Genomic DNA, 26,853 nt, shown 5'->3' with positions numbered 1-26,853 from the left:
AATCAAAATGTTCACACACTCACTAAACCAGTGTTTGTATTTCAGACTCAACGCCCTCTAACGGCGGCACAGCGGAATTACTGCAACGCTTATTGGTCCGTCCTGAGCCTCCGCGGCTTCCGTCCCAGATGAGTGTCAGTCAGTCAGTCAGTCGGTGACGGACATCAGAACCGGAGCAGCACCGGATCATGCGCGCGCTCACGGCCTCCTGACAGCTGCACGCGGCTCGGTTCCGGTGTCGGCGAGCGAGATGGACGGAGGCGAGAGGAAGGTATGGCGATTTCACCGCACACAGACGCGATTTACACCCGCTGGCGTCACGTTAGCTTTAGCATTAGCAGCGCTCGCGGGATTAAAGTCCGAAACGACGTAATAACACCGATTTCTGTGATCGAACACTCAGATGTGTGTGACATGAGCGATGTGTGTGTTTCATATGTGTGTGTATCAGAGCTGACGCGATGCCGAGAGCGACGCGACGCGTCAAAACAATGACGCCCCTGTTATCAATTAAACAAAACTAGATCAGTTTGACACCGATCAGTCGATTATTAATGAACGAGGAGAATATAAACAGCCCGCAGTAAGTCAAATGTGAGTCTAAATCGCCTTTTAAAGTACCATGGTAATACTGTGGTAAACTACCTCAGAGAACCGAGTAGATATTACAGCAGAGGACCACGGTGTATGTCAGAGTACCATAGTACTGTTGTCTTATACCACACCTGTACCATCAGGAAACATGATTATTGATCACCCACAGCTGCTTTATGAAGGTTATTGATGTGTGTGTGATTGACACTGAGAAACAATAACAGACTGAGTTTACAGCAGTTAAACATTCATTGAAACAGCTGATAAGAGCTGAGAGATATTACAGTGACTGTGGTGTTATATAACTGTGATAGTGACTGATTTTACAGTAAATGTAGTTCTTTCCAGGTCATTTGGTGTGGATTAGAGTGTGTATCGTGTGTGTGTGTGTGTGTGTGTGTGTGTGTGTGTGTGTGTGTGTGTGTGTGTGTGTGTGTGTGTGTGTGTGTCTAGTTTCTGCAGGCACTGATCACATCTGATCCATCAGGTTTTTCTGCATTGATCACATTCCTAACGCATCTGTGATGTTTCTGTCTGTCGTCAGATCAGTTTCTCTGTTTCTGTTCACACTCGTGTTCCTGTTTGATTCAGATCTGCTCATATCTGTGTCACAGCCGTATATGTGTGTGTTTGTGTTCTCTGAACAATGCTGGTGTGTTTCTTCAGTTCATCTCAATTGTAGTTTTTAATTTTCCTCATTTTTTGAGTGATTACTTCTTTGAAAGATATAGGTAAACCATCAGCTTGTTTTATCATTTTGACTGTATTTCGCATGTCTCTTATACAGAGCTGATCATACACAGATCTCCAGAGCACATTAGAAACTACACGCACAGATAGAATAGCTTTCTTGCATTTGACCTAGAAGTTGATTGCAAATGAACTGTGGAGTCAGTTTATTATGAAAAGGGTTCGAGTCTTAGTCCTTAAAGGATTACTCCACTTTCAGAATAAAAGTTTATTGATAATTTACTCACTCCCATTTCATCCAAGATGTTCATGTCTTTCTTTCTTTAACTGCAAATAAATTAGAATTTTTTTTTTTTTGAGAAAAGCATTCCAGGATTTTTCTCCATATATTGGACTTCAATGGTGCTCAACGGATTGAAGATTAAAAATGCAGCTTCAAAGGATTCTAAACGATTCCAGCAGAGGAATAAAGCTCTTATTTAGCAAAATGATTAGTCATTTTCTTAAAAAAAAACATGTTTATACACTTTTTAACCACAAATGCTTGTCTTGTCTAGCTCTGCAGATCAACACAGTTAGGGTATGTCAAAAAACTCCCATCTCATTTTCGGGTGTTTGATCATCTTTGCACATTCACTTTGTAAACACTGGATCGGTACATCTCCAGCGATGTAGGATTTTGTACGATTTTGGAGTTGGAGGAGAAAATGAGATGGGAGTTTTCTGACATTCCCTAACTGTGTTGATCTGCAGAGCTAGACAAGACCAGCATTTGAGGTTAAAAAGTATATAAATTGTATTTTTTATTTTTTTTTGAAAATAACCAATCGTTTTGCTAGATAAGACTCTTATTCCTCGGCTGGGATTGTTTAGAGTCCTTTGAAGCTGCATTGAAATTGCATTTTTAACCTTCAATCCGTTGAGCACCATTGAAGTCCTCTATATGGAGAATAATCCTGGAATGTTTTTTCATAAAAAAACGTAATTTCCCTGCGACTGAAGACAGACAGACATGAAGTTCTTGAATGACTTGGGGGTGAGTACATTATCAGGGAATTTTTATTTTGTAAGTGGAGTAATCCTTTAAAACACCTGTATAACCAAACACATACATGGAGGCAATCAGTTAAAAATGGTGGAGCAGCTTGAGATGGGCTGACCCAGAAGAACTGTTTCTGTATGATTCCATCCTCAGTTCCTCTGCCTGCCTGTCTCTCTCTTTCTCTGTCTGTCTGTCTTTGTCCTGTCTTTCTTCAGCACAACAAACCCTCTGTTTTCTAAACACAATCTTGAAACAGAAATGCTGAAAAGACAAAAGCGTCCCTCCTCGCTCATTAGTGCAGCCCACCACTTCTCTCTCTCCCTCTCTCTCTTTCTCTGTCTCTATCTCTCTCGGCCTCACATTCATCTGTTCTGAATCTATGCAGGTCTCCTGTCATTCAAGAGTTCTGCACGTTTTCCACTTCCGTGTGTTTATTACATTTATAGGTTAATTCTATTTATACCATGCTCAGTTAAATATTAAACATTTTACTGTGTTTAAAGGTCTAGCACACTGAGAAGTGATCATTTTGTCTCATTGACTCATGGTCAATCACAAATTGGTGTGACTTGCTTTCTTCTGTGGAATAAACAGTTGAAGTCAAAAGTTTACATCCCCCTTTTAGAATCTGCAAAATGTTCATTATTTTAGCAAAATAAAAGGAATCATACAAATGCACGCTATTGTTTATTTAGTACTTATTTAGTCCACAAGAGAAAATAAGAGTTGAATTTATAAAAAGTTTACATCCCCTTGATTCTTAATCCTGGTTTGTTCCCTGAATGATCCACAGCTGTGTTTTTTTGTTTAGTGATAGTTGTTCATGAGTCCCTTGTTTGTCCTGAACAGTTAAACTGTCTGCTGTTCTTCAGAAAAATCCTTCAGCTCCCACAAATTCTTCTTATTTTTATTTTTACAGCATTTTTGTGTATTTATTTATGATTTTGAGATCCATCTTTTCACACTGAGGACAACTGAGGGACTCATATGCAACTATTACAGAAGGTTCAAACACTCACTGATGCTCCAGAAGGAAAAAACATGCATTAAGATCTGGGGGTGAAAACTTTTGAAATTTGAAGATCAGGATAATTTTTTTTTTTTTTTGTCTTCCGGGAAACATCTAACTCTCTTCTGTAGCCTCTGAAGGGCAGTACTAACTGAAAAAATATGATATTTAGGCAAAATAAGAAAAATGTACACATCTCCATTCTGTTCAAAAGTTTTCACCCCCGGCTCTTAATGCATGTTTTTTCCTTCTGGAGCATCAATGAGTGTTTGAACCTTCTGTAATAGTTGCATATGAGTCCCTCAGTTGTCCTCAGTGTCAAAAGATGGATCTCAAAATCATACAGTCTTTGTTGGAAAGGGGTCAAATACACAAAAATGCTGGAAAACCAAAGAATTTGTGGGAACTGAAGAGCGTCTCATCAGTCTACAGGTTCATGATGGGCTCACATCAGTGCTTCAGTGTGTGTGTGTGTGTGTGTGTGTGTGTGTGTGTGTGTGTATTGTTAGCATACTCTGATCTGTCCATTCCTGCTTCTTGGCTAATTAGCTTAACGACAGCCTCCATCCTCACTTTAATCCCTGAAGTGACGCTCAGTTTGAATCCACATCCGTTCATCAGCTGTGAGTCTAGATGTGTGATGTTGAGCCCAATCGAGTCCGCTTTTCACAAAATGTTAATGTTTTGTGAAAAGTCAGGTTAAATCTGGTCGATAGGAGTGTTTGCATTTGGAGACGATTATAAAAAAATGATTATCAGCGTGGACTGATGTTACCGTCTGTGATCTGATTGGACGAGAGAGCAGATCTGTGTGTGATGTAACAATCGGAAGAGCGTACGGAGCTCCGCCCACCATCTTTAGACGAACAATCACAGCTGTATGCTATAACACACACTCCATTCACACACACACACACACACACACACACACACACACACACACACACACACACACACACAGTCAGCGCTCTGGATCTTCGCATCAGATGTGCCCTTTGTCTCTTAATGATTGTGTGTTTCATCAGAGAATCAAGATGCTCTCATTATTATTGTTATACTTCTATTTTTTCCGTTACATTATTATCATATTACATCTTAGGTCAGAACGCTTCTGACAGTCAAGAGTTGCTTCACTTCATTTGAGATGAAATATCACTCTTTGTAAAGTGAGTTTTTCATGCATGAGCAAGATTCATCAATGTGTGTCAGCCTCAACAATTTTACTCAAAGCTTTAAGTGAACAGCCTCACTTGTATTCATTCTCAATGATATTATGAACGAAAATGAATGTGCATATGTAAAGTTAATGTTTACAGTTAACACTAAAGGACTAGTGAATGTCAAGATGGAGCACAACAGAAAGAAGCACAAAAATGTTGACTTAAATATGGCATTTTACATAAATACACTCAGGCACGCATGCATCCTACCTGTGAACATTTATCTTGTGCTTTTCACCCCTTATATCCCCTTATATGGTTTTGTAAAAAAATAAAGTGAGTTTGTAACATATTTTTGAACCTACACTTAAAACCACACACACACAAAAAAAAATCTGCACTGGAATCGTGATTCCAGAATGAAGCAAATAAAGAGAGCTTCACGCTGTTCCACTAATAGTATGATTTTTTGAAACATTGTTTAAACGGTGTGCTATTAGCTAATGCTGTGATGAGGAAGTGTCCGTACACACGCGTGTTCAGCCTGTGATCGCTGCGTGTGCAAGTCATGCTCCACAACTGCTGATTAATTATTAACTCTTCCTGCTTCATGACATAATTATGGGAAAGATGGAGATCTAGTTTGTTGTGTTTCACCTGAGACGTTCAGGAATGTGTGGAATGCGATGACATCACAAACACCTGACCAGCAGTCACGTGATCACATTGGTTGTGTTCCCGCTCTAGATTCCCGTAATTATTGTTTGTGAGACATCCAACCGGAATAATTCAGACAAACGTGTCTATTCTGACATCGTTTACTCACCTGTGTGATGTTTTTTTTTAAATTTTATTTAAGCTGCTGAACTTTCAGGAGATCTCAGGTTCTCCAGGTGTTTTGTAATGTTTGTTGTTAGTGCAGTACACTGATGTTGTGACGCTGAATGTAGCCACAGATATGCAAGTGTGATGAAGGGGAATTTCTGTAGGAGGAAATGCATGCGTTTCCCGCACTGATCAGAATTTCATAGCAGTCAGACGCCTCCCTAAATGCAGTAGATCTGTAAAATGAAAATAGTGAATATCTGAATAATTCAGACTTGCTCAACCCACAACATACAGCGGTTGCAGTGCTTACTGAAAGCTTTGTGTAAACGGAGCAGTCATGTTTATGGATGTAGAAACTGCTATACGTCTTCTATATTGTCATAGCTGGTTTTGAGTTGTAAACATACTAGACAGACATGAAACATGCTGATTTCAGAAATCTTTCTCAAGTGTTGGAGATTTGTGTTCACACTCTGTTATATAAACTTTTGTTTTTGAACCAGTCAGGCGCTGTATGTTCTGTGCATTAAACTGCATGAAGTCAAAAGTGTACAATCACCTTTCAGAATCTGCCAAATGTTAATTATTTAACCAAAATAAGAGGGATCATGCTAAATGCATGTTGTTTTTTTATTTAGTACTGACCTGAATAAGATATTTCACATAAAAGATGTTTACATTACAGGCCACAAGAGTGGAATTTATAAGAATGATCCCATTCAAAAGGTGACATCCCCTTGATTTTTAATACTGTGTTGTTACCGGAATGATTTTAGTTGTTTAGTGATAGTTGTCTGTCCTGAACAGTTAAACTGTCTGCTGTTCTTCAGAAAAATCCGTCAGGTCCCACAAATTCTGTTTTTTCAGCATTTTTGTGTATTTGATCCCTTTCCAACAATGACTGAATGATTTTGAGATCCATCTTTTGAAACTGAGGACAACTGAGGGACTCATATGCAACTATTACAGAAGGTTCAAACACTCACTGATGCTCCAGAAGGAAAAAACATGCATTAAGAGCTGGGGGTGAAAACTTTGAAGATCAGGGAATAGGGCTGGGCCGATAAACGATATCATATCGAATCGCGATAAAATTTATGTTAATAACGATGATATGCTCTAGTCATTTTTTGCTCGATATGGATTAATCTAAGAGCCAATCACACAGCAGAAATATGCGACAACAGCCAATCAGCGTGCAGCGTGCGTGTGCACGTCAAAGTACAAAGTTCATTTCCTACCGCACTTTGCAAAGCAAATTTAACACCAGGACGTGAAAAAAAGAGAGAGAGAGTGGAAGCAGCGACGAAAGTGAAACTAACCTCGAGTTATCATCCAAAGTTGTTGAAATTGTCGACAAAAAAAGGTAGCACGAAAGGTACCACGAAAGTGGTTTGGCTATCTGAAAAGTTACTCTCAGCTCAGCTGAGAGTTTGGCGCGATTGTTAAAACTGAAACCGAAAGCAAAAAACGCACGCGCATTCAAAAGCAATTTTAATCCCCCTTGTTTAGAGAGTGACTCCCCAATGCACGCAAATGAGGCTACATGACATATCTAGGATGTTATTAGTATGTAGACTATGATAGGTTGTGTATGTCTATAGCTCTGTATCATGCTTGAAATATTCGGTCTCTATTTGCACTTTGAATAATGAGAGAGTAGCCTACTTTTGATTATGGCTGAATTGTCTGCACTTAATACTATAAAGAAAGAACGGTGTCGTAATTTGTTATTTATACTGTAGATTGTTTCAAAATGCAGTGGTTGCCTCTAATTTAAATAGCTCAACCTATAATAGAGAAAATAAACAATTGTGTCAATAATAATAAATAATAAAGAAATAATTGTTACAAATTATGTTTTTACAATAATTTTAATGTTTACATTTTGTACATTTACTCTCATTTACCATACTCTGTCACACTTATTTTTTAAATTTATTTCAGCAAGTTGTTTTAATTTTTAAGGCCAAATCTGTAATCTGTTTTTGTTAATAAACTATACTTTAAAATGTAATTTAATGAACCCTTTAATTTTTGTGGCTTTAGTCATTGGGATACTATTTTAAAGCTGGCAACATCAACAGCTTATATCGAAATATATATCGTCATCGTTCAATATGGGAAAAAATTATCGAGATTACATTTTTGCCATATCGCCCAGCCCTATCAGGGAATTTATTTAGTCTTTTGTAGCCTCTGAAGGGCAGTGCTAAATAAAAAATATGCTGTTTATGCAAAATAAGCAAAAAAGGAACACATCTCCATTTCATTCAAAAGTTTTCACCCCCTGGCTCTTAATGCATGTTTTTTCCCAGACAGTTTAACTGTTCAGGACAAACAAGGGACTCATGAACAGCTATCACTAAACTTTTGACTTCAACTGTATGTGTAATTGTTTAAGCATGTTATGATTCTTTTATGGATTTTAGTTTAGTTTAGTTTAACGGACACTCATGTTATTTCTTTGCTTTGAATAAACTATTTAATGTCCCGCTTGATTTGGTTATGTTTGCTTAAAGTGCCCTCTTGTGGGAAGTAGTGTTTTCCCCTTACTGACATTTTCTATAAGATTTGAATATTAGTCATTTAACCTTTGAGTAAAAAGTGTAGTCACTGTAGTTTTTCAGCTCTTTTGTCAGCCCTGTAATGCATCGTTCCTGCTGTTGATGTAAGTGTGTGTTTGTGTTTCAGGATGTGAAGCTCTCTGCTGAAGTAGAACCGTTTATCCCTCAGAAGAAAGGTGTTGAAGCTTCATTATTACCCATGAGTCTGTGCGGCGAGGGTGGAGCTGAGCCCACACAAATCCCTTCCTACCTGATCACCTGCTACCCCTTCGTACAGGAGAATCAGAACAACAGGTACACACAGTCAAACTCAGATTAATAGCTGGTAATCATATTGAATGATATGGAACCTGTGCAAAAGCACTAGATTTGAATACAGATGTGATTTGGCTGATTTCTAAACCTCTTTAACTACTGAGGTTTGCCTGACTAGTCTGTGTTCAACAGGTTTTACTATATTAGTAAGGACATTTTGGACTTCTGCACACACACAGATTTAAGGATTACCCCCCTTCTAAAATAAAAAAATCCTGACCCCCTTGTCATCCAAGATGTTCATGTCTTTCTTTCTTCAGTCGTAAAGAAATAGTTTTTTGAGGACAACATTCCAGGAGTGTTCTCCATATAGTGGACTTCTATGGTGTGCATGAGTTTGAACTTCCAAAATGCAGTTTAAATGCAGCTTCAAAGGACTCTAAATGATCCCAGCCGAGGAAGAAGGGTCTTATCTAGTCAAACAATCAGTCATTTTCTGTAATTAATTCATATTTATACACATTTTAACCTCAAATGCTGGTCTTGTCTAGTTCTGCGATGCGCGTGTGTACTCTGTCCACTCCGGTTCAAGACAGTCAGGGTATGTCAAGGGTATGTTAAAAATTATATAAATATTAATTTATTTAAGAAAATTACTGGTTGTTTTGCTAAATAAGACACTTCTTCCTTGGCTGGGATCGTTGAGAGTCTTTTGAAGCTGCGTTTTGGAAGTTCAAACTCATGCACACTATAGAAGTCCACTATATGGAGAACATTCCTGAAATGTTTTCCTCAAAAAACATAATTTCTTTACGACTGAGGGGGGAAAAAAGCATGAACATCTTGGCTGACAAAGAGGTGAGTAAATCTTTGTTCTTGAAGTGGAGAAATACTTCAAATCCTTTAAGTGTTCTCCTTGTTTGTAGTCTGGTGTGATTTTAAACACAGTTGCACATGTATGTGATTGCCTCTGTTCCCAATGGATTCTGCTTCTTTTCCTTCCTGTTCACTTTGAATTGGTGGAAGTGCACACTTTGTGCCACTGTGTATGTGTGTCACAGCTGAGTTACAGTGTGGAAATGGAAAAACTGACAGTTTCCAAACAGTTTTCCGTGTCTGTCATTGGTCAGACCAGTATATAATCCTGACCTAAAGTGTTTGTATATAGTGCCCTGCGAAATTATTCATACCCTTTCATTTTTTTCACATTTTGCTATGCTGCTGCCTTATGTTAAACTGCTTTAAATGACCTTTTTCCCCACATCAATCTACACTCCCTACTCCATAATGGCAAAGCAAAAAATAGGTTTTTAACATTTGTGCAAATTTATTAAAAATAAAAAACTGAAAAGATCCCGTTGCATAAGTATTCATACCCTTTTCTGGGACACTGGAAATGTATCTCAGGAGCATTCATATTGCTTCTAGATGTTCCTACACTTGGAGTGGAGTTAAACTGTGGCAAATTCATGTGAATGAGTCTGATTTAGAAAGACACACACCTCTCAGAAAAGGTCTAACAGCTGAAAATGCAGATCAGAGCAAAAATCATATCAGAGTCTGTAGAGCTCAGAGACAGACTTGCGTTAAGGCGATGATCTAGAGAAGAGTTCAGAAACAAATCTGCTGCATTGAAGGTTGACAGAAGCATTCTCCATAATGGAAGACGACTGGAACAACTAGGACTCTAGAAAATGTCCAAGCTGACAGAGATGGAGAGGTGAAAAGGTGAGGCAAAGAATGGCAGATAATTGCCAAATGCAGATGTGCAAAGATGGTCGCATCAGACCCAGAAACACTTGAGGCTGTAAAGCTGCTTCAACTATGGACTGAGTTAAGGGTATGAATACTTATGCAATCTACTTATTTCAGTGTTTTTTTTTTTTAATTTGTAAAATTTGCAAATCTAGTTTTGGCTTTGTCATTATTATGGTGTATGGAGTGTAAACCGATGTGGGGAAAAACTCATTTAAAGCAGTTTAACATAATGCGGCAACAAAACAAAATGTGAAAAACATGAAGGGGTATGAATACTTTTGGAAGGCACTGTACATGTTTGTTCATAATCTGTGATGTCTCTCGTTCAGTCGGCAGCTGCCCATGTATAACGGAGATCACCGCTGGCAGCAGCTCAACCCGAGCCCCGGTGGGCCGTACCTGGCGTACCCCATCCTGTCGTCCCCGCAGCCCCCCGTCGCCAGCGATTACGCCACGTACTACCACGCCATCATGCCCACGCCCTGCCCTCCCGTCATGGGCTTCTACCAGCCCTTCCCAGGGCCGTACGCGGGGCCGCTGCAGGCCGGCGTGCTCAACCCCGTGTCCGATTGCAGCGAGCGGCCTCTGCCACAGGGCCAGACGCAGAGAGGAAGAGGCGTCTCACGAAACCCCGTCCTGCAAAAGGTACGAGGTTACGTCCTTAATCCACACATTTAAGATGTGACTGTACCACTCACTAGTTTACGCTAACACTTGCATGTCACTCGCAGCAGCCGACGGCTCAGCCAATAAGAGCAAAGCGCCCCGTGATGCGGAGTGTGGCGGTACAGAAGGAGGTGTGTGCGGCCGGGCCTGACGGGAGATCCAAGACGGTGCTGCTGGTGGATGCGGCGCAGCAGACAGGTACTGAGCTGACCTATTGACCTTTTATCCTGCACTAATGACCCCTGAGCTCTGAACACCCTAATCTGTGTATGTGTTTTTAGATTTCCCCGGTGAGGCGTCCGGCAGCGTCAGATGTGCATCCGATCAGGCGAGTCCTCAGCAGTGGAAGAACAAAGTTCGGCGCAGACGTACGTCACAGCAGGAGTCGTCCAGTGAGCAGGGAGCCAGCGAGGCTGATATCGACAGCGACAGCGGCTACTGCAGCCCTAAACACAACCAGGGAGCCGCCAACACCTCCGCTAATCAGCACACAGCCACTGTGGTACGTTCAGCTCATCTGTTAGTTTGATTTCATTATGGTGAGGATGATTATGATTGCTGTTCTCTCATCTCTGTGTGTTTGTGTTCACAGGCAGTGGACGCTGGCGTCATGACAAGTGAGATCCTTTACTTCACCTGAATGCTTATGAGTGACCACTACATGATCAAATGTTGATTACAACAAAACTAGAGCTGTAACCATAACTTTTTAAGGGGTTGGTTCCCCCAAAAATGAAAATTAGCCCATTATTTACTCACCCTCCAGGTATCCTAGGTGTATATGGCTTCCTTCGTTCAAGATAAATCAAATTGGAGTTATATTAAAAATGATCCTGGCACTTCCAAGCTGTAGAATTGCATAGGCGGGTGTTTCTCTTCATCAGTTCAAAACAAGTCCAATAAAGTGCATCCATCCATAACGGCTCTGGTGGGTAAATAAAGGCCTCCTGTAGCAAATCCATGCGTTTTTGTAAGAAACATATCCATATTTAAAACATAATAATCACTTTAATCTAGCTTGTGCCAACTGGTTGTACATGGACACTGTTCCGGGCAAATGCTCGTCTCGTCTTGTGAAAACCAACGTTTGTTTACAGAAGCTAAGCTTTCTTACTTTAGTAAAGGAAAAAATCCTTTACAAATCCTCGTTTTGTACATCTAATTCAAGACCATTGTTTTGTTTTAATCTCTACACGGCACGTCCACATTAGCCACTTCTGAGCGGCACATGCACACCGTCGATGATTAAAGTGATGATTACATTTTAAATACGGATATTTTTCTTAAAAAGCACATGGATTCACTACTGGAGGCCTTTATTCACCCCCTGGAGCTGTGTGAGAAACTTGAATGCACTTTATTGGACTTGTTTTGGACTGCTGAAGAGAAACACCTGCTCATGCAATTCTAAAGCTTAGAAATGCCAGGATTTTTTTTTATATAACTCCAATTGGATTCGTCTGAAAGGAAAGGAAGTCTTATACAACTAGATTGCCTGAAAGATGAGTGAATAATGAGCTAATTTTCATTTTATGGTGAACTAACCCTTTAACAAGTAATGTCACGGTCCCTGTAGTTATGGTTACTGAACTGACCTTTAACGTGTGTGTGTGTGTTTGCAGCTGTTAGCTGGGGGAATGTAGCCACACAGGCCGTCCAGAAGCCGTGGACAGACAGGAACACACTATATCACAGAGGCAGCAGAACACCTGAGCAGAGGAACTACACTCAGGTAACACTGGAGCGTCACACACGTCACATGACAAGCTGCTCTGACACATGAGACTTATTCTACATCATCTGACCCACAGGACTTCCAGATGAACTTCGTTGGTCGTGCAGGAGGACAGAGATTGACTGCTTCAGAGACGCCCAACACACACCTCACACCTGAGCCGCTGTACTTTCAGGTACACACACAACTCACAACTCTGTATAGCTGTATTTGTGAGGACATACATTGACACAATGCAATCTAGCTTCTTACCCTAAACCTACCCATCAGAACTAAGTGCCTCACCCAAACCCCTACCCTAAACCTAACCCTTTACCCAATTATAACCTGATCCTTAAAACCAAGTCTTAACTCTCACACACTGCAAAAAATGCTTTTTAAAACTAAAATTTACTTTTTAACGAGTTTTTTGTCTTGTTTCCAGCCAAAACAACTTAAATTTCTTCAATCAAGAAGGATTTTCTAGATGAGTACAAATTAAGTCAAAATTAAGTGCGTTTTTGCTTGAAACAAGCAAAATAATCTGCCAGTAGGGCAAGAAAAATAATCTTGTTTTCTGTTTGAAAAAAAAAAAAAAATTTCTTACCCCATTGATAGATTATTTTGCCTTTTCTAAGCAAAAACTTACTTAATTTTCACTTGCTTTTTTGAAAACAAGAAAATAATTTTTACTCGTCTAGAAAATCCTTAAGAATTTAGGTATTTTGGCTGGAAACAAGACAAAAAATCTAAGTAAGAAAAGCAGTTTTTGCAGTGCAGGCATTTAAACAGGCCTTAGAAAAGGAGGACGGGCCAGAATGTCCTTACTTTACAAAATTGTCCTCACTCTGATGGTCTTAAACTCAAAACGGCCCTCACAAAGATAGCTGTACAAGTACACACACACACACACACACACACACACACACACACACACACACACACACACACACACACACACACACACACACTGTCCTGAACATCAGATCTGCCATGGTGGGATAACTCAGTGTGTGTGTGTGTGTGTGTGTGTGTGTGTGTAGGAGGCTCTGTCTAAAGCAGCCGGTAAGAAGAGCAGGACGCCGGTGCAGTTGGATCTGGGCGACATGTTGGCGGCACTAGAGAAACAACAACAGGCCATGAGAGCACGACAACTCAACAACACTAAACCACTCTCATACACAGGTGCTTTACTTTATTTCATTTAGTTTAACTTGATGTACTAAAATAGGTAAAACGACAATAAGAGCTATAAAACTAAATAGAAATTGAACATAATCATAACACATTTTAAAGGAAAAGTTCCAGAAATGAAAATGTACTCATGCTCAGGCCAACCAAGATGTAGATGAGTTTGTTCCTTCATCAGTTTTGTAGAAATGTGTCATTCCATCACGGTCTCAGCAATGGATCCTCTGCAGTGAATGGGTGCCGTCAGAATGAGCTGATAAAAACATCACAATTATCCACAATAATCCACACCACTCCAGTCCATCAGTCAACATCTGGAGAAGACAAAAGCTGAAACAAATCCATCATTAAGATGTTTTTAACTAAAATATGAGTCCATAATCCATAATAACACATATCCAAAACAGCTCTAAACAAATATGTGGCTGGATTTTGATGCAAGAGATAAAAGTGGAGAAGCGTTTATTATAGATTATGGTCTCATATTTTAGTTTAAAGCATCTTAATGATGGCTTTGTTTCAGCTTTTGTCTTCTCCAGATGTTAACTGATGGACTGGAGTGGTGTGGATTACTGTGATGTTTTTATCAGCTGTTTAGACTCTCATTCTGACGGCACCCATTCACTCCAGAGGATCCATTGGTGAGACAGTGATGGAATGACACATTTCTACAAATCTGATGAAGAAACAAACTCGCCTACATCTTGGATGTTCTAAGGGCGGGCACATTTTCATCAGTTTTGGCTGAAGTGTTTATTTAAAATATAAATATGTATGTTTTGTTGTCAGTCGGGACAGTGGGCGCTCTGCACAGTAAAGATGGCAGTGGCAGCAGTCGAGTGACAGGACTCAAAAACACATACACCCCTCCTCACAACATCCTGGACTCCAGCGCGCCCCGCATCAAGAGAGGGAAAGAGAGAGAGATTCCCAAAGTCAAGAAGACCACCGCCATGAAGAAGGTGCTCCACAAAACACACACACGACATTCAGCATAACAGGATATGACATCACGCAGCATTAAACGAGTAGCTCACTTCCAGAACAGAAATGTACAGATATGTACTCACCCCCTTGTCATCCTAGATGTTCATGTCTTTCTTTCTTCAGTCATAAAAAAATAGTTTTTTGAGAAAAAAATGTCAGGATTTCTCTCCATATAGTGGACTTCAATGGTGCATGTGAGTTTGAACTTCCAAAATGCAGATTAAATGCAGCTTTAAAGGACTCGAAACAATCCCAGACGAGGAAGAAGGGTCTTTTCGAAGCGAAACAATCAGTTATTTTCTAAAAACAAATAAAAATGTATAGTTTTTAACCTTTAAATGCTCGTCTTGTCTAGCTCTGTAATGCACATGTGTACTCTGCACTCCGGTTCAAGACAGTTAGGGTATGTCGAAAAACTCCCATCTCATTTTCTCCTCCAACTTCAAAATCGTCCTACATCGCTGCGGAAGAACAGACCCAGTGTTTACAAAGTGAATGTACAAAGAAGATCAAACGCCCTTTATAAAAAATGTATGTAGGATGATTTTGAAGTTGGAGGAGAAAATGAGATGGGAGTTTTTAGACATACCCTAACTGTCTTGAACCGGAGTGCAGAGTACACATGTGCATTGAGAGTTAGACAAGACCAGCATTTTAGATTAAAAAGTATATAAATTGTATTTTTTTTTTTTTTTAGAAAATAACATAGTTTTGCTAGATAAGACCCTTACTCCTCGACTGGGATCATTTAGACTAATTTGAAGCTGCATTTAAACTGCATTTTGGAAGTTCAAACTCAGGGCACCATAGAACATTCCTGAAATGTTTTCCTCAAAAAAAAAAAAAAAAAAAATTCTTTACGACTGAAGAAAGAAAGGCATGAATGATCTTGAATGACAAGGGGTGAGTACATCATCTGTAAATTTTTGTTCCGGAAGTGAACTTCTCCTTTAACCCCTGCATCTCTCTCTGTGTGTAGATCATTCTGCAGGAGCGTGAGGTGAAGAAGGGCAAGAGTTCGTCTGATCACAGCGTGTCTGGAGCCGACGAGCAGAGAGACACTCTGAGCTTCACCGATCCGCTCACACAGGAGCAGGATGGTACAAACACATAAACACTACACACAGATCACTAATATGAGTACAAATACAGTCATGAATATTTGATGTGTAATGTGGGCAGAAGTCCTCATCTGTCTCCTGTGTGTGTGTGTGTTGTAGAGAACGGTCTGAGCATGCCCAGTGATGCGTCCCTGTCTCCAGCCAGTCAGAACTCTCCGTACAGCATCACGCCCGTGTCTCAGGGCTCGCCCGCCAGCTCCGGCATCGGGAGCCCCATGGCTGCGTCCGCCATCACCAAGATCCACAGCCGTAGGTTCAGAGAGTGAGTACAAACACGCACGCAGAGGTCAGAGGTCGCTGAGGTCACAGCAGTGCAGATTCCTGCCTGATACGGCGACCCACAGACTCTTCCTGTCAGATCTCAGATCAGCCTTTGTGCTGCTGCTGCTCCTGCGGGCTGAGAGTGGGTTTGGAACAGCAGAGTCACTGTGCTGCTCAATACACTGTGTGTGAGGGGCTCAACAATAAGGAGTATTTTCTGTCGGCCTCCCTGCAAAAATGACTTATTTTCATTCTCTCTGGACGCAATATGATGACAAGCTCAATTTACAACAGCAGCGTTGCGTTCATCACACTGATCCAGATGTTAGTGTGTGTAAGCAGTGTATCACTGTCTATCATCTTTATTCATGTGCAGCTGTGCATGAACACACAGAAATGTGATCTAGGACCACAAACCCAGTCATAAGGGTAAATTGTTTTAAAATCATCTAAAAGCTGAATTGTTAGGATGGGAGAATATTTGGTTATGATACAACTATTTGCAAATCTGGAATCTGAGGGTGCAAAAAAAATCTAAATATTGAGAAAATTGCCTTTAAAGTTAGGGATGCACCGAAATGAAAATTCTTGGCTGAAGCCGAATAAAATGAAACCCTGGGGTGAAGACCGAACACGTTTTTTTTTTGCATTTCTTTCCCCCATGTACTGTATTTTGCCTTTTTTTCCCCCATTGCCCATTAAATAGCCAAAATGCCTTTTTACTGTTTTGCCCTGTTTTCAGAACAACTTAACAATTTAAAAAATATTTACTTAACACTGAAAATGTTTTAATATTCCAACAGACATTATACCAACAAAGCACGATTTAACTTCAAATTAGTAAGTTAGTAAAATAATATTTTCGGCCATTTTTGAGACCCCCCTCTTGAATCAGGAATGTGTTTTTAGGCAGACGAGACTTCTTTTAAAACATTAGAATATAGGGATGCACTGAAATGAAAATTCTTGGCCGAAGCTGAACAAAATTAAACACTGGGTCGAAGGCAGATTACTGATCACAGGTTTTCGTGTTCCCCCCCCCCCCATGTATTTTGCCAATTTTTTTCACCATTGCATAAATTAATTAGCCAATATTTGCGTTTTTACAGCTGTCTTGCTTTTCAAAGTGAAAAAAAAATCAGTTACTAAACAACAATTTTAAAATATTTATTTAAGATTTGTAACATTTTAGTAGACATTATAGCCTACCAACAAAGCACAATTGCACTTATTATTTAAGTTAGTAAAATAATATTCTTTGGCCTTTTTTAAGAGCCCCTTCTTGAATCAGGCATGTGTTTTTACTGTACAAATAAATGCAGCCTTGCTGAGCAAAGGAGAATGTTAGAATAAATGTATATTAATAGAGCTGTTGGAATTATTTTTGTCTTAGTGCATTAGTGCGCGCCTCTATTTGATCGTGCCACATCATTGTTCGGTACAATTTATTCGGTCTTTTTGCTTATTTGGTTTCGGTTGCTGAACAGTTGGTGCATCTTTATTTAAAGTTGTCCAAATGAAGTTCTTAGCAATGCATATTACTAATCAAAAATTAAGTTTTGGTATATTTACGGTAGGAAATGTACAAAATATCTTCATGGTACATGATCTTTAATGATTTTTGGTATAAAAGAAAAATCAATAATTTTGACCCCTACAGTGTATTGTTGGCTATTGCTACAAATATTCCCATGCTACTTAAGACTGGTTTTGTGCTCAAGGGTCACACTCTGGATCACTCTGAGATGAACAGTTTGGTGTGATGCATAATGATGTTGAAGTGTTTTCTCTGTGTGTGTGTGTGTGTGTGTGTGTGTGTGTGTGTCAGGTACTGTAATCAGGTGTTGAGTAAGGAGATCGATGAGAGCGTGACGCTGCTCCTGCAGGAGTTGGTTCGGTTTCAGGAGCGGGTTTATCAGAAGGAGCCCATCAAAGCCAAAGCCAAGCGGCGTCTGGTCATGGGGCTGCGAGAGGTCACCAAACACATGAAACTACACAAGATCAAGTGTGTCATCATCTCACCCAACTGTGAGAAGATCCAGGCCAAAGGTCAGACATGGGCCAAGTTTTGATTTGTTGACTATATCTGATTTTTTTTTTTTTTTTTTTTTTTCCCCAAAAGTAATCTGATAGGATTTTGGCCATTGGATTGGACCAAATCTTGAAAATGGGTTGTTCAAAAGAAAAAAGTGAATTTGGATTCTTAAATCCTCAGTTTGTGCTGTTCAAAATGCTTTTGGCACAAAAAAAGAAGCAGAAGGGTGGATTTCGGGAACAAAAATGTAATAAATCTTTAAAACTGGTCCAAAAAAATACAACATTTTAACATGTAATTTATCCCCAAATCCCCAAACAGCTGTCAATATCAAACAAAAATATAAAATTGAATTTGAAGGTTTGGTTTGGAGATGGACCAGTCAGGAGTAGTTATTTGTGTAAATGTAATGCAAAACTAGAATGCAAAACATTGGCTTTTTTCCATTACCAAGTCCCTTTAGAGGCTCCTTAGAGCACTAGGAATCCAGATTTGGAAATCTGAAGCGTCTCTATCTGGATGAGGGAGATCCAATCCAATTTTGGCACAAACGTAAGATGCATAGCTAAACATGGGATTTCCAAGTCCAGATCATTCTGATCCAAATTAAACTTTTTGGACAACTGGCCTCAGCTTCATCTTTTTTGAAAGTGGGAATTTTTTCCTGAGATTCAGAGTCAAGTTACAGCGGGGTAAAAATGAAAGATGGCAGCATCATTATATTATTTTTACACAGAGATTGGTGGTTTTGATAGAGGGAAACAAGGTACAGTTCTAATTTCAAAATCATTTCAGACATTGTTCTTCAAAAATAATAAGTATCAGCGGCATACAAAGTGACCAACATTTGCTGAAAATGGGTAATATTCAACGATCTGGACATCGAGCCTCATTGAGATCCTCACATCTCCTTGAAAATTAAGATTCTAAAAGAAGTGTTTATTAACAAATAGAATCTAAAATCAAATGGCGATATCTTTAATACTTTGTAAGTTATCGGAACGCAAGCTTTGGAAAAAGAATATTTATGGCACTCAGACTGGTGTGTTAAATGCAGTTGCTTTGACCGAAGAAAACGAGATACATCTCTAGTTTCAACATTACTTGTTCTTCACACATTCTTCTTTAAAAGAAAAGAAGTATCTTTTTTTTTTTTTTTTTCCAAACTGACCCACATTTGGTTTTTAACCATTGAAAATATGTACATTTTAACGATTTACTTCTGAAGCCATATTGAAATTCCAATATCTCTGGAACTGAACCATGTAGTGCCATAAAAATAAAGATGCCAAAGAGAAAGTTTGTGAAGACCCAATATCTAAAAGAGCATTAAGATATCTTTAATACTTCTTGAGTTACAGGCATGCAAGCTTTGGAGAAAAACTTTAAAAGTGCCATTTTCCCATTAAAACATAATGCAACGAAGATTGCTAAAGTCAACAGATTTCACCTATAGAGCTACCAATCTCTGTGTGAAAATAACATCATGATGCTGCCAGCTTTCTGAAGTCATTTTTACCCTTCTGTAACTTGACTCTGATCCTCAGGTGAACATTGCCATTTTGACCTGCCTCTTAGTGTATTATTCAATAAATATTCACCCATGACATTTAATATTTATATCTATCTTTTTAGAAAAAATATTAGCAAAATCAAAAATGTAAGCCTGGGACCTCTGGTTGAGTTGACACCGAATGACTGTGAACTACTGTTCAAAACGAATGTGTTTTTCCACAGTTTTTCCATCCGCAGAGGTCTCAATCTGTCGTAATAATGCAGCAACGGTGTAAAAAGTGTAAAAGTAGCCCAGTTCTGCAGGCAACACTGAGTTTACGTCACTTCGCCACCATTCCTTTTTCAACAAAGAACGACTTGTATTGACAAGTGAATATTCTATTTCCACTTCCGTAGCAGATGCAGATTCATGTCAGATTTATTTCCACATGTGAAAGAGGCCTGAAACCAATCTGAGAATATCAGAATCCATGGCCTGTTTTCTGGGTTACACATTTGTGGGTCGTATCCGGTCTGTGCCGCATAGGAGGAAAACATTGGAATTGGGTTACTTCAACAATGTAATGGAAATAATGCTTTAGAGTTTCAGGTTGTCTCATGGTCCGCTGTGAATCTTTGGTTTAAATATCAAAACAACAGCACATGTCCCAGTCTCCCTGCGGCTGAAGTGTTTTCTATTTTGTGATGTGTGTAGGAGGTCTGGATGAGGCCCTTTATAACGTCATCGCTATGGCGCGGGAGCAGGAGATCCCGTTTGTGTTCGCTCTGGGCCGAAAGGCTTTGGGCCGCTGTGTGAATAAACTGGTGCCGGTGAGCGTCGTGGGAATATTCAACTTCTCTGGAGCAGAGGTACACACACAAACACAAACACATGCACACTCACTTGATTCCTAGGAAATGCATGAACTGATCAGATATACACTAGAAGTCAAGATAAGTAAGATTTTTTAATGTTTTTTAAAGAAGTCTCTTCTTCTCACCTGCATTTATTTGATCCAAAATACAGCAAAAGCTGTAATATTATGAAATATTTTTAGTATTTAAAATAACTGCTTTCTATTTGAATATATTTTAAAAAGTAATTTATTTCTGTGATCAAAGCTGAACTTTTAGCGTCATTACTCCAGTCTAAAGAAAACATTCTAATATGCTCATTTCTGATTATTATTATTATCAATATTTAAAAAAAAAATTTCAGGATTCTTTGAATAAAAAGATCCAAAGATCAGCATTTATCTGAAATAAAGTCTTTTTTAGGAAAGAAGTGATAGCAATTACTATTATTTAGCAAGGATGCTTTAAATTGATCAAAAGTGATGATAAAGACATTTCATAATGTTACAAAAGATTTCTATTTGAGATAAATGCTGTTCTTCTGAACTTCTATTCATCAAAGAAACCTGTAAAAATTCTACTCAGCTGTTTTCAACATCATAAAAATAATAAATGGTTTTGAGCTGCAAATCAGCATATTAGAATGATTTCTGAAGGATCATGTGACACTGAAGACTGGAGTAATGATGCTGAAAATTCAGCTTTGATCACAGAAATAAATTATATTTTTAAATCTGTTTAAATGGAAAACAGTTATTTTAAACAGTATAAATATTTCAAAATTTTACTTGGTGACTCTTTAAAAAAAAAAAAAAAATCTTTGTTCAAATATTTTTTGACTGTTAGTGTAGTTCTTGAGATGCAATGTAAGAATAAAAGCGTCTGCCAGATGCGTGACTGTATCCGTGTGTTCAGGCTCTGTTCAATAAGCTGGTGTCTCTGACGGAGGAGGCGCGGAGGGCGTATAAGGACATGGTCAGCGCTCTAGAGCAGGAGCAGGCCGAGGAGGCGCTAAAGAATGTCAAGAAGGTCACGCACCACATGGGCCACTCCAGAAACCCGTCTGCCGCCAGCGCCATCTCCTTCTGCAGCGTCATCTCCGAGCCGATCTCAGAGGTCAACGAGAAGGAATACGGTAAGATGCACAGAAACAAGTTCACTTTTTGTGTCTTAAACAAGCTGTGTTAAGAATGAAGATTTCCTGATAATTTACTCGCTCCCATGTCATCCAAGATGTTCATCTCTTTCTTTCTTTAGTCGCAAAGAATTCTTTTTTTTTTTTTTTGAGAAAAACATTCCAGGAATTTTTCTCTATATAGTGGACTTCAATAGTGCTCAACGGATTGAAGGTTAAAAATGCTGTTTAAATGCAGCTTCAAAGGACTCTAAACAATCCCAGACGAGGAATAAAGGTTACACTTTTTAACCTCAAATGCTGGTCTTGTCTAGCTCTGTCATGTGCATTCATACTCTGTGCACTTTGGTTCAAGACACTTAGGGTATGTTGAAAAACTCCCATCTTCAAAATCATCCTACATCGCTGTTTTACCTTTTTTTTTTTTGTAAAGGGTGTTTGATCCTCTTTGCACGTTCACTTTGTAAACACTGGGTCGGTACTTCTGCAGCGATGGAGGGTGATTCTGAAGTTGGAGGAGAAAATGAGAGTTTTTCCACACACTCTAACTGTCTTGAATGCATTACAAGTAATGCAAGTTATGTAATAATATTACTTTTTCCAAGTAACTAGTGAAGTAACACATTACTTTTTAATTGACAAGAAAATATTTGTTTTAAATTAGTATCGCCAGTTACTTTTTCCCCCATTTATTGATTAAAAGCTCTCCTGTCCCCATGTTGAGAGAAATCAAGAGTAAGATGTTCCTTTAGTTCTAGAATAAATGTGAACATGCATTAATTCATCTCACTCACTAAAAAACAGATCCAGTATTCCTCAAAATGAACAAAAAACAGTGACATTAGAATATGACACAAACCTGCAATAATTAAATATGTTCAATAATACAAATATCCTTTATGTATTTAATCCCATTTTATGAACCGATGTCTTTGATGCAGACCTTCGATGATCCAATTCATCCATACTAATAAGCAAAAATGACTCAAGATAATCTAACATTTGTTTTCCTTTTTTTTTTTTATTGCTAAAGAGTTGACATTTGTTCTTCTGTGGTCTACTGTACAGACGTCAATTTACTTTTCTCTAAACCTGAGGCTTTTGCTGTGAAAAGGCTTTTACATTTGACTAAAATACAACTTTTTACATTAAAAACAAACAAGCAAGCCCTGCCCAGATTTAAAAAGTAACGCAACGCATTACTTTCCATAAAAAGTAACTAAGTAACATCATTAGTTACATTTTAGGGAGTAACTCAATATTGTAACGCATTACTTTTAAAAGTAACTTTTTTTTTTTTAAATAACCGATCGTTTCGCTAGATAAGACTGGGATCATTTAGAGCCGTTTGAAGCTGCACTGAAACTGCATTTTTAACCTTCAGTCCTTGAGCACCATTGAAGTCCACTATATGGAGAATAATCCTGGAATGTCTTAATCAAAAAACATAACTTCTTTGCGAGTGAAAAAAGAAAGACATGAAGACAGGAAATTTTTATTTAGGTGAGCATCTGACTAATCTGTTTTGTTCCGCCTGCAGAGACCAACTGGAGGACGATGGTGGAGAGCGCAGATGCTCCAGAGCCACTAGACGCCGAACCCATCAGCAGAGCGACCAGCAAAGAGCAGCGCGCCATCGCCACACCGCCTCCGCAGCCGACGGCCAGCCCCGGCCCGAGCCCCACGGTCACCCGCGCGCCCGAGAAAGACGAGTCCCGTACGGACGACCGGCTGGAGTGGGCGTCGCAGCAGAGCACAGAGACCGGCTCTCTGGACGGCAGCTGCCGCGACCGACTCAACTCCTCCATGACCAGCACCACAAGCACACTGGTGCCCGGCATGCTGGAGGAGGAGGATGAAGAGGAAGACGAGGAGGAGGACTACACGCCCGAGCCCATCTCCGTGCAGGTGCCGCCGCTCAGCTCCAGGATCGAGTCGTGGGTCTCCAAAACCCTGGAGAACCTGCAGCTGAGCAGACAGAGCAGCACGGAGGACGAGGAGGATGAAGATGAGGAGGGGAGGCTGAGCGACGAGGAAGAGCTCGACTCTTCTGACCCGGCGGTCGACGACAAAGAAGCTGCGGATTCGTCCTCGCGCATGGGATGAGAGGTCGCGGCGCACACCTTCCACAAACACAAACACACTGACTCAGGAAACTATCACGGACAGACCAACCGCTCACACACTCTGGGAATAATTCACGCTGGCGTCGTCTGCTCACAACACGTCTGACTTAAATCTTCAGATGAAGCTCAGGCTGCTTTCCAGCATCATGATGCTCAAGAAAAGCACTGTAAAGAAGTCGTCCATATGCTGATGTTTTGATTTAGAGAAAACCTAAGTGATAGTGATAGACAGCAAAAGGAATGTCATTTCACCATAAAATCAATTATAAATCCAATGTGGAACATAAACAAAGATATTTTGAAGAACATTGGGAAACAACCAACTTTGGACCCCATTGACTTCCATTATAAAATATCTTCTTCTGTGATCCACTTAAAGAAGTCCACTTTCAGAACAAAAGTTTACAAATAACATACTCGCCTGTTTGTCATCCGAGATGTTCATGTCTTTCGTTCTTCAGTCGTAAAGAAATTGTTTTTTGAGGAAAACATTTCAGGATTTCTCTCCATATAGTGGACTTCTATGGTGCCCTGAAATTGAACTTTCAAAATGCAGTTTAAATGCAGCTTCAGAGGACTCTAAACGACCCCAGCTGAGGAAGAAGAGTCTTATCTAGCGAAACGATCTGTTATTTATTTTTTAAAATTACAATTTATACACTTTTTAACCATAAATGCTCATCTTGTCTAAACTCCCATCTCATTTTCTCTCTCAACTTCAAAATCATCCTTCATCGCTGTTTGACCTTTTTTGTAAGTTGAGGGAGACACTTCAGAAACATACCTTAACTGTCTTGAACCGGAAAAAACAGAGTTCAGACAGAGCAAGACAAGAAGAGCATTTGATGTTAAAATGCATATAAATAGTATTAAAAAGAAAGATTGTTATGATAGATGAGATCCTGGGCTGGGATCGTTTAGAGTCCTTTGAAGCTGCATTTTAGAAGCTCAAACTCAGGGCACCATAGAAGTCCACTATATGGAGAACATTCCTGAAATGTTTTCCTCAAAAAACTATTTCTTTACGACTGAAGAAAGAAAGACATGAACATCTTGGATGACAAGTGGGTGAGTACATCATCTGTACACTTTGGTTCTAGAAGTGAACTTCTCCTTTAAGAAAGACAGTCATACAGGATTGAACTAAATGATGACAGATTGATCATTTTTGGGTGAACTGTCCCTTTAAGATATGATATCTGAGAGCTGTAGTGAATCACTGAGTCTCATGAATTACTAGTATGATGCTTTACAGTGTTTTTCTGCTTCTGCCCCAGAAACGAGCAGCTGAACGTCCTTCTGAACATCTCACCCGTGTTCCTCTGAAGAAATAAAGTCACACGTGTTTGAAGTGAGTAAACGATTGACGGTTGGGATGAATTATTTCCTAAAATCAATGAAGGAAGCAAGTGTTCATTCATTCCTCGCACACGTCTGGTCTTCTGTGGTTTAACCAGGAACGGCAAAGCATTAACAAACGCTGCGGAAGACGAGCAGCAGACATCTCGATGTGTGATTTGTGCAGAACTAATGAACAAATGAACGAATCCTGTGTAAATAACATGTTTAAATGTTTCTAATATTCCGTCGTCTTGGGTTGTATTTATGGCGCTTGAAGCGGAGCCGATTCGGAGGGCGTTTTATTTGGCTTGTGTCTTGGTTTGTCCTGGTACTGATGGGATGGGTGGTTTCCTGCCGTTGTAAATTGCTGTAGCGCTCCTGTCCGTGTGTGTTAGTACAGAACTGTGTCTCTAACCACGTTTACTCTCTGATTTCCTCTGCTCTTTCTCCTCCGCCTCTAGTCGAGCGCTCCACATGAAGGATTTGTGAGGATGTACATTAATGAGGGTAATTGCGTGTCGGCGACTAACGCGAGGGCGAGCGGATCCGCCGCTGGTGTAAAACCGTGTCGATGTTCTGGAGCGGCAGGATCTCGGTGCAATAAGCTTCTGTAGCAGCGTTCGGTGCGGTGCTAACGGATCCGTCTCTCTCTCTGTCTCTCTGTGTTTGGAGTGATCTTCATTGGCGTGTCTTTTGCACTATGTACATAAACGTGAACATGCTTTGGTAACTAATGTGAAACTAGCACGCATCTCTGACGTGTGTGTGTGTTTTCCAGCAGTTCTGATGGTGAAGTCTGTACATGCAGTAACTGTTCTCTGACTGATCGTTAATACAATTAAACTGTTTTCAGTAAACTATCTACTGTACCATGTGTTTCATCTCTCACAGTGAGGAAGTTTTGCAACCATTTAACTTGTGTAGTGTGAGAAATCAATGATTTGATTCATCAGGAACTGATGTTTGATGTCGGAATGAAGTCCTGAAGCGACGCGCCGGAGGAAACTGAAGGTCCAGAGCATCTCCTCATTTTCCAGTGGTAACACTTTCCATGCTTTTACTAGATTGATGAGCATTGAATTACTGCTTGAAGATGACGAAGCTTTAAAATAAGCCAAAAGACGTAAGCTGACATCACATCTGTGACCCTGGAGCACAAAACCAGTCTTAAGTAGCACGGGTATATTTGTAGCAATAGCCAAAAATGCATTGTATGAGTCAAAATTATACATTTTATGCCAAAAATCATTAGGATATTAAGTGAAAATCATGTTCCATGAAGATATTTTGTACATTTCCTTCAGTAAATATATTAAAACTTAATTTTTGATTAGTAATATGCATCGCTAAGAACTTAAAAGTTGTCCAAATGAAAGGTGATTTTCGATTTTTTTTTTTTTTTTTTTTTTTGGTACCCTCAGATTCCAGATTTTCAAATAGCTGTATCTTAGCTAAATATTGTCCTATCCTAACAAATAGGGGTGTGAACCTACAGTGGTCTTACGGTTCGGTTCGATTACGATTATCATGTCATCGATTCGGTTCAATACAATATCTCGATGCATCACGATGCATTGACGATGCACTGCATACTCATTTTTCAATTTTACTTCAAATTTATTTTTCTTTTCTATTTCACAATGACGTTGAAATGCGTTTTTATTTGATTCAATTTTTTTTAACTGTGCATCCTATCCAGTCTTTTTCAATCAATATCCCACATACAGTAATGTGTAATTTTGATGAGGAAGAGTAAGAGGTGAAAGAGGAAGAGGAGGAGAAGAAGGAGGACAATGACGGCAATGTGGAAAAGACAAAAGAAGGGCAAGGGCAAGAAGAGAAGCAGTCTCATATATTTTAGTTGATGAGTGCCAGGGTTGGATCAGGCAAGAGGATTTGACCCCTGCTGCCTGGCCAGGACTAATTTAGCCTGTGATGCTGAAGAGGTTCTTTGGCCTGTCCCAGACCAAACACAGGATGTTGGGCAGAATGATTATTTTTGTTGTTGTTTGTTGTTTTGTATA

General features: G+C 39.5%; 1 protein-coding gene across 1 annotated transcript; it reads left to right on the top strand.

Annotated features, from left to right (window-relative positions):
* The first annotated feature begins 135 nt into the window (after window positions 1-135).
* On the top strand, window positions 136-25,055 carry LOC141345410 (selenocysteine insertion sequence-binding protein 2-like). The gene is made up of 16 exons (XM_073850261.1): window positions 136-271; window positions 8,018-8,184; window positions 10,233-10,548; window positions 10,635-10,767; window positions 10,851-11,071; window positions 11,162-11,186; window positions 12,192-12,301; window positions 12,381-12,479; window positions 13,327-13,468; window positions 14,264-14,436; window positions 15,441-15,561; window positions 15,682-15,844; window positions 17,672-17,892; window positions 20,088-20,242; window positions 21,143-21,362; window positions 22,903-25,055. The coding sequence occupies exons 1-16, from the start codon at window positions 251-253 to the stop codon at window positions 23,466-23,468; spliced, it is 2,853 nt and encodes a 950-aa protein (XP_073706362.1). The 5' UTR covers window positions 136-250; the 3' UTR covers window positions 23,469-25,055.
* Window positions 25,056-26,853: the final 1,798 nt, after the last annotated feature.

Source organism: Garra rufa, chromosome 11, assembly GCF_049309525.1.
Source record: "Garra rufa chromosome 11, GarRuf1.0, whole genome shotgun sequence".
Lineage (NCBI taxonomy): Eukaryota > Metazoa > Chordata > Actinopteri > Cypriniformes > Cyprinidae > Garra > Garra rufa.
Note: the sequence above shows the minus strand (reverse complement) of the source record. Positions and strands in the feature narration are given on the sequence as shown.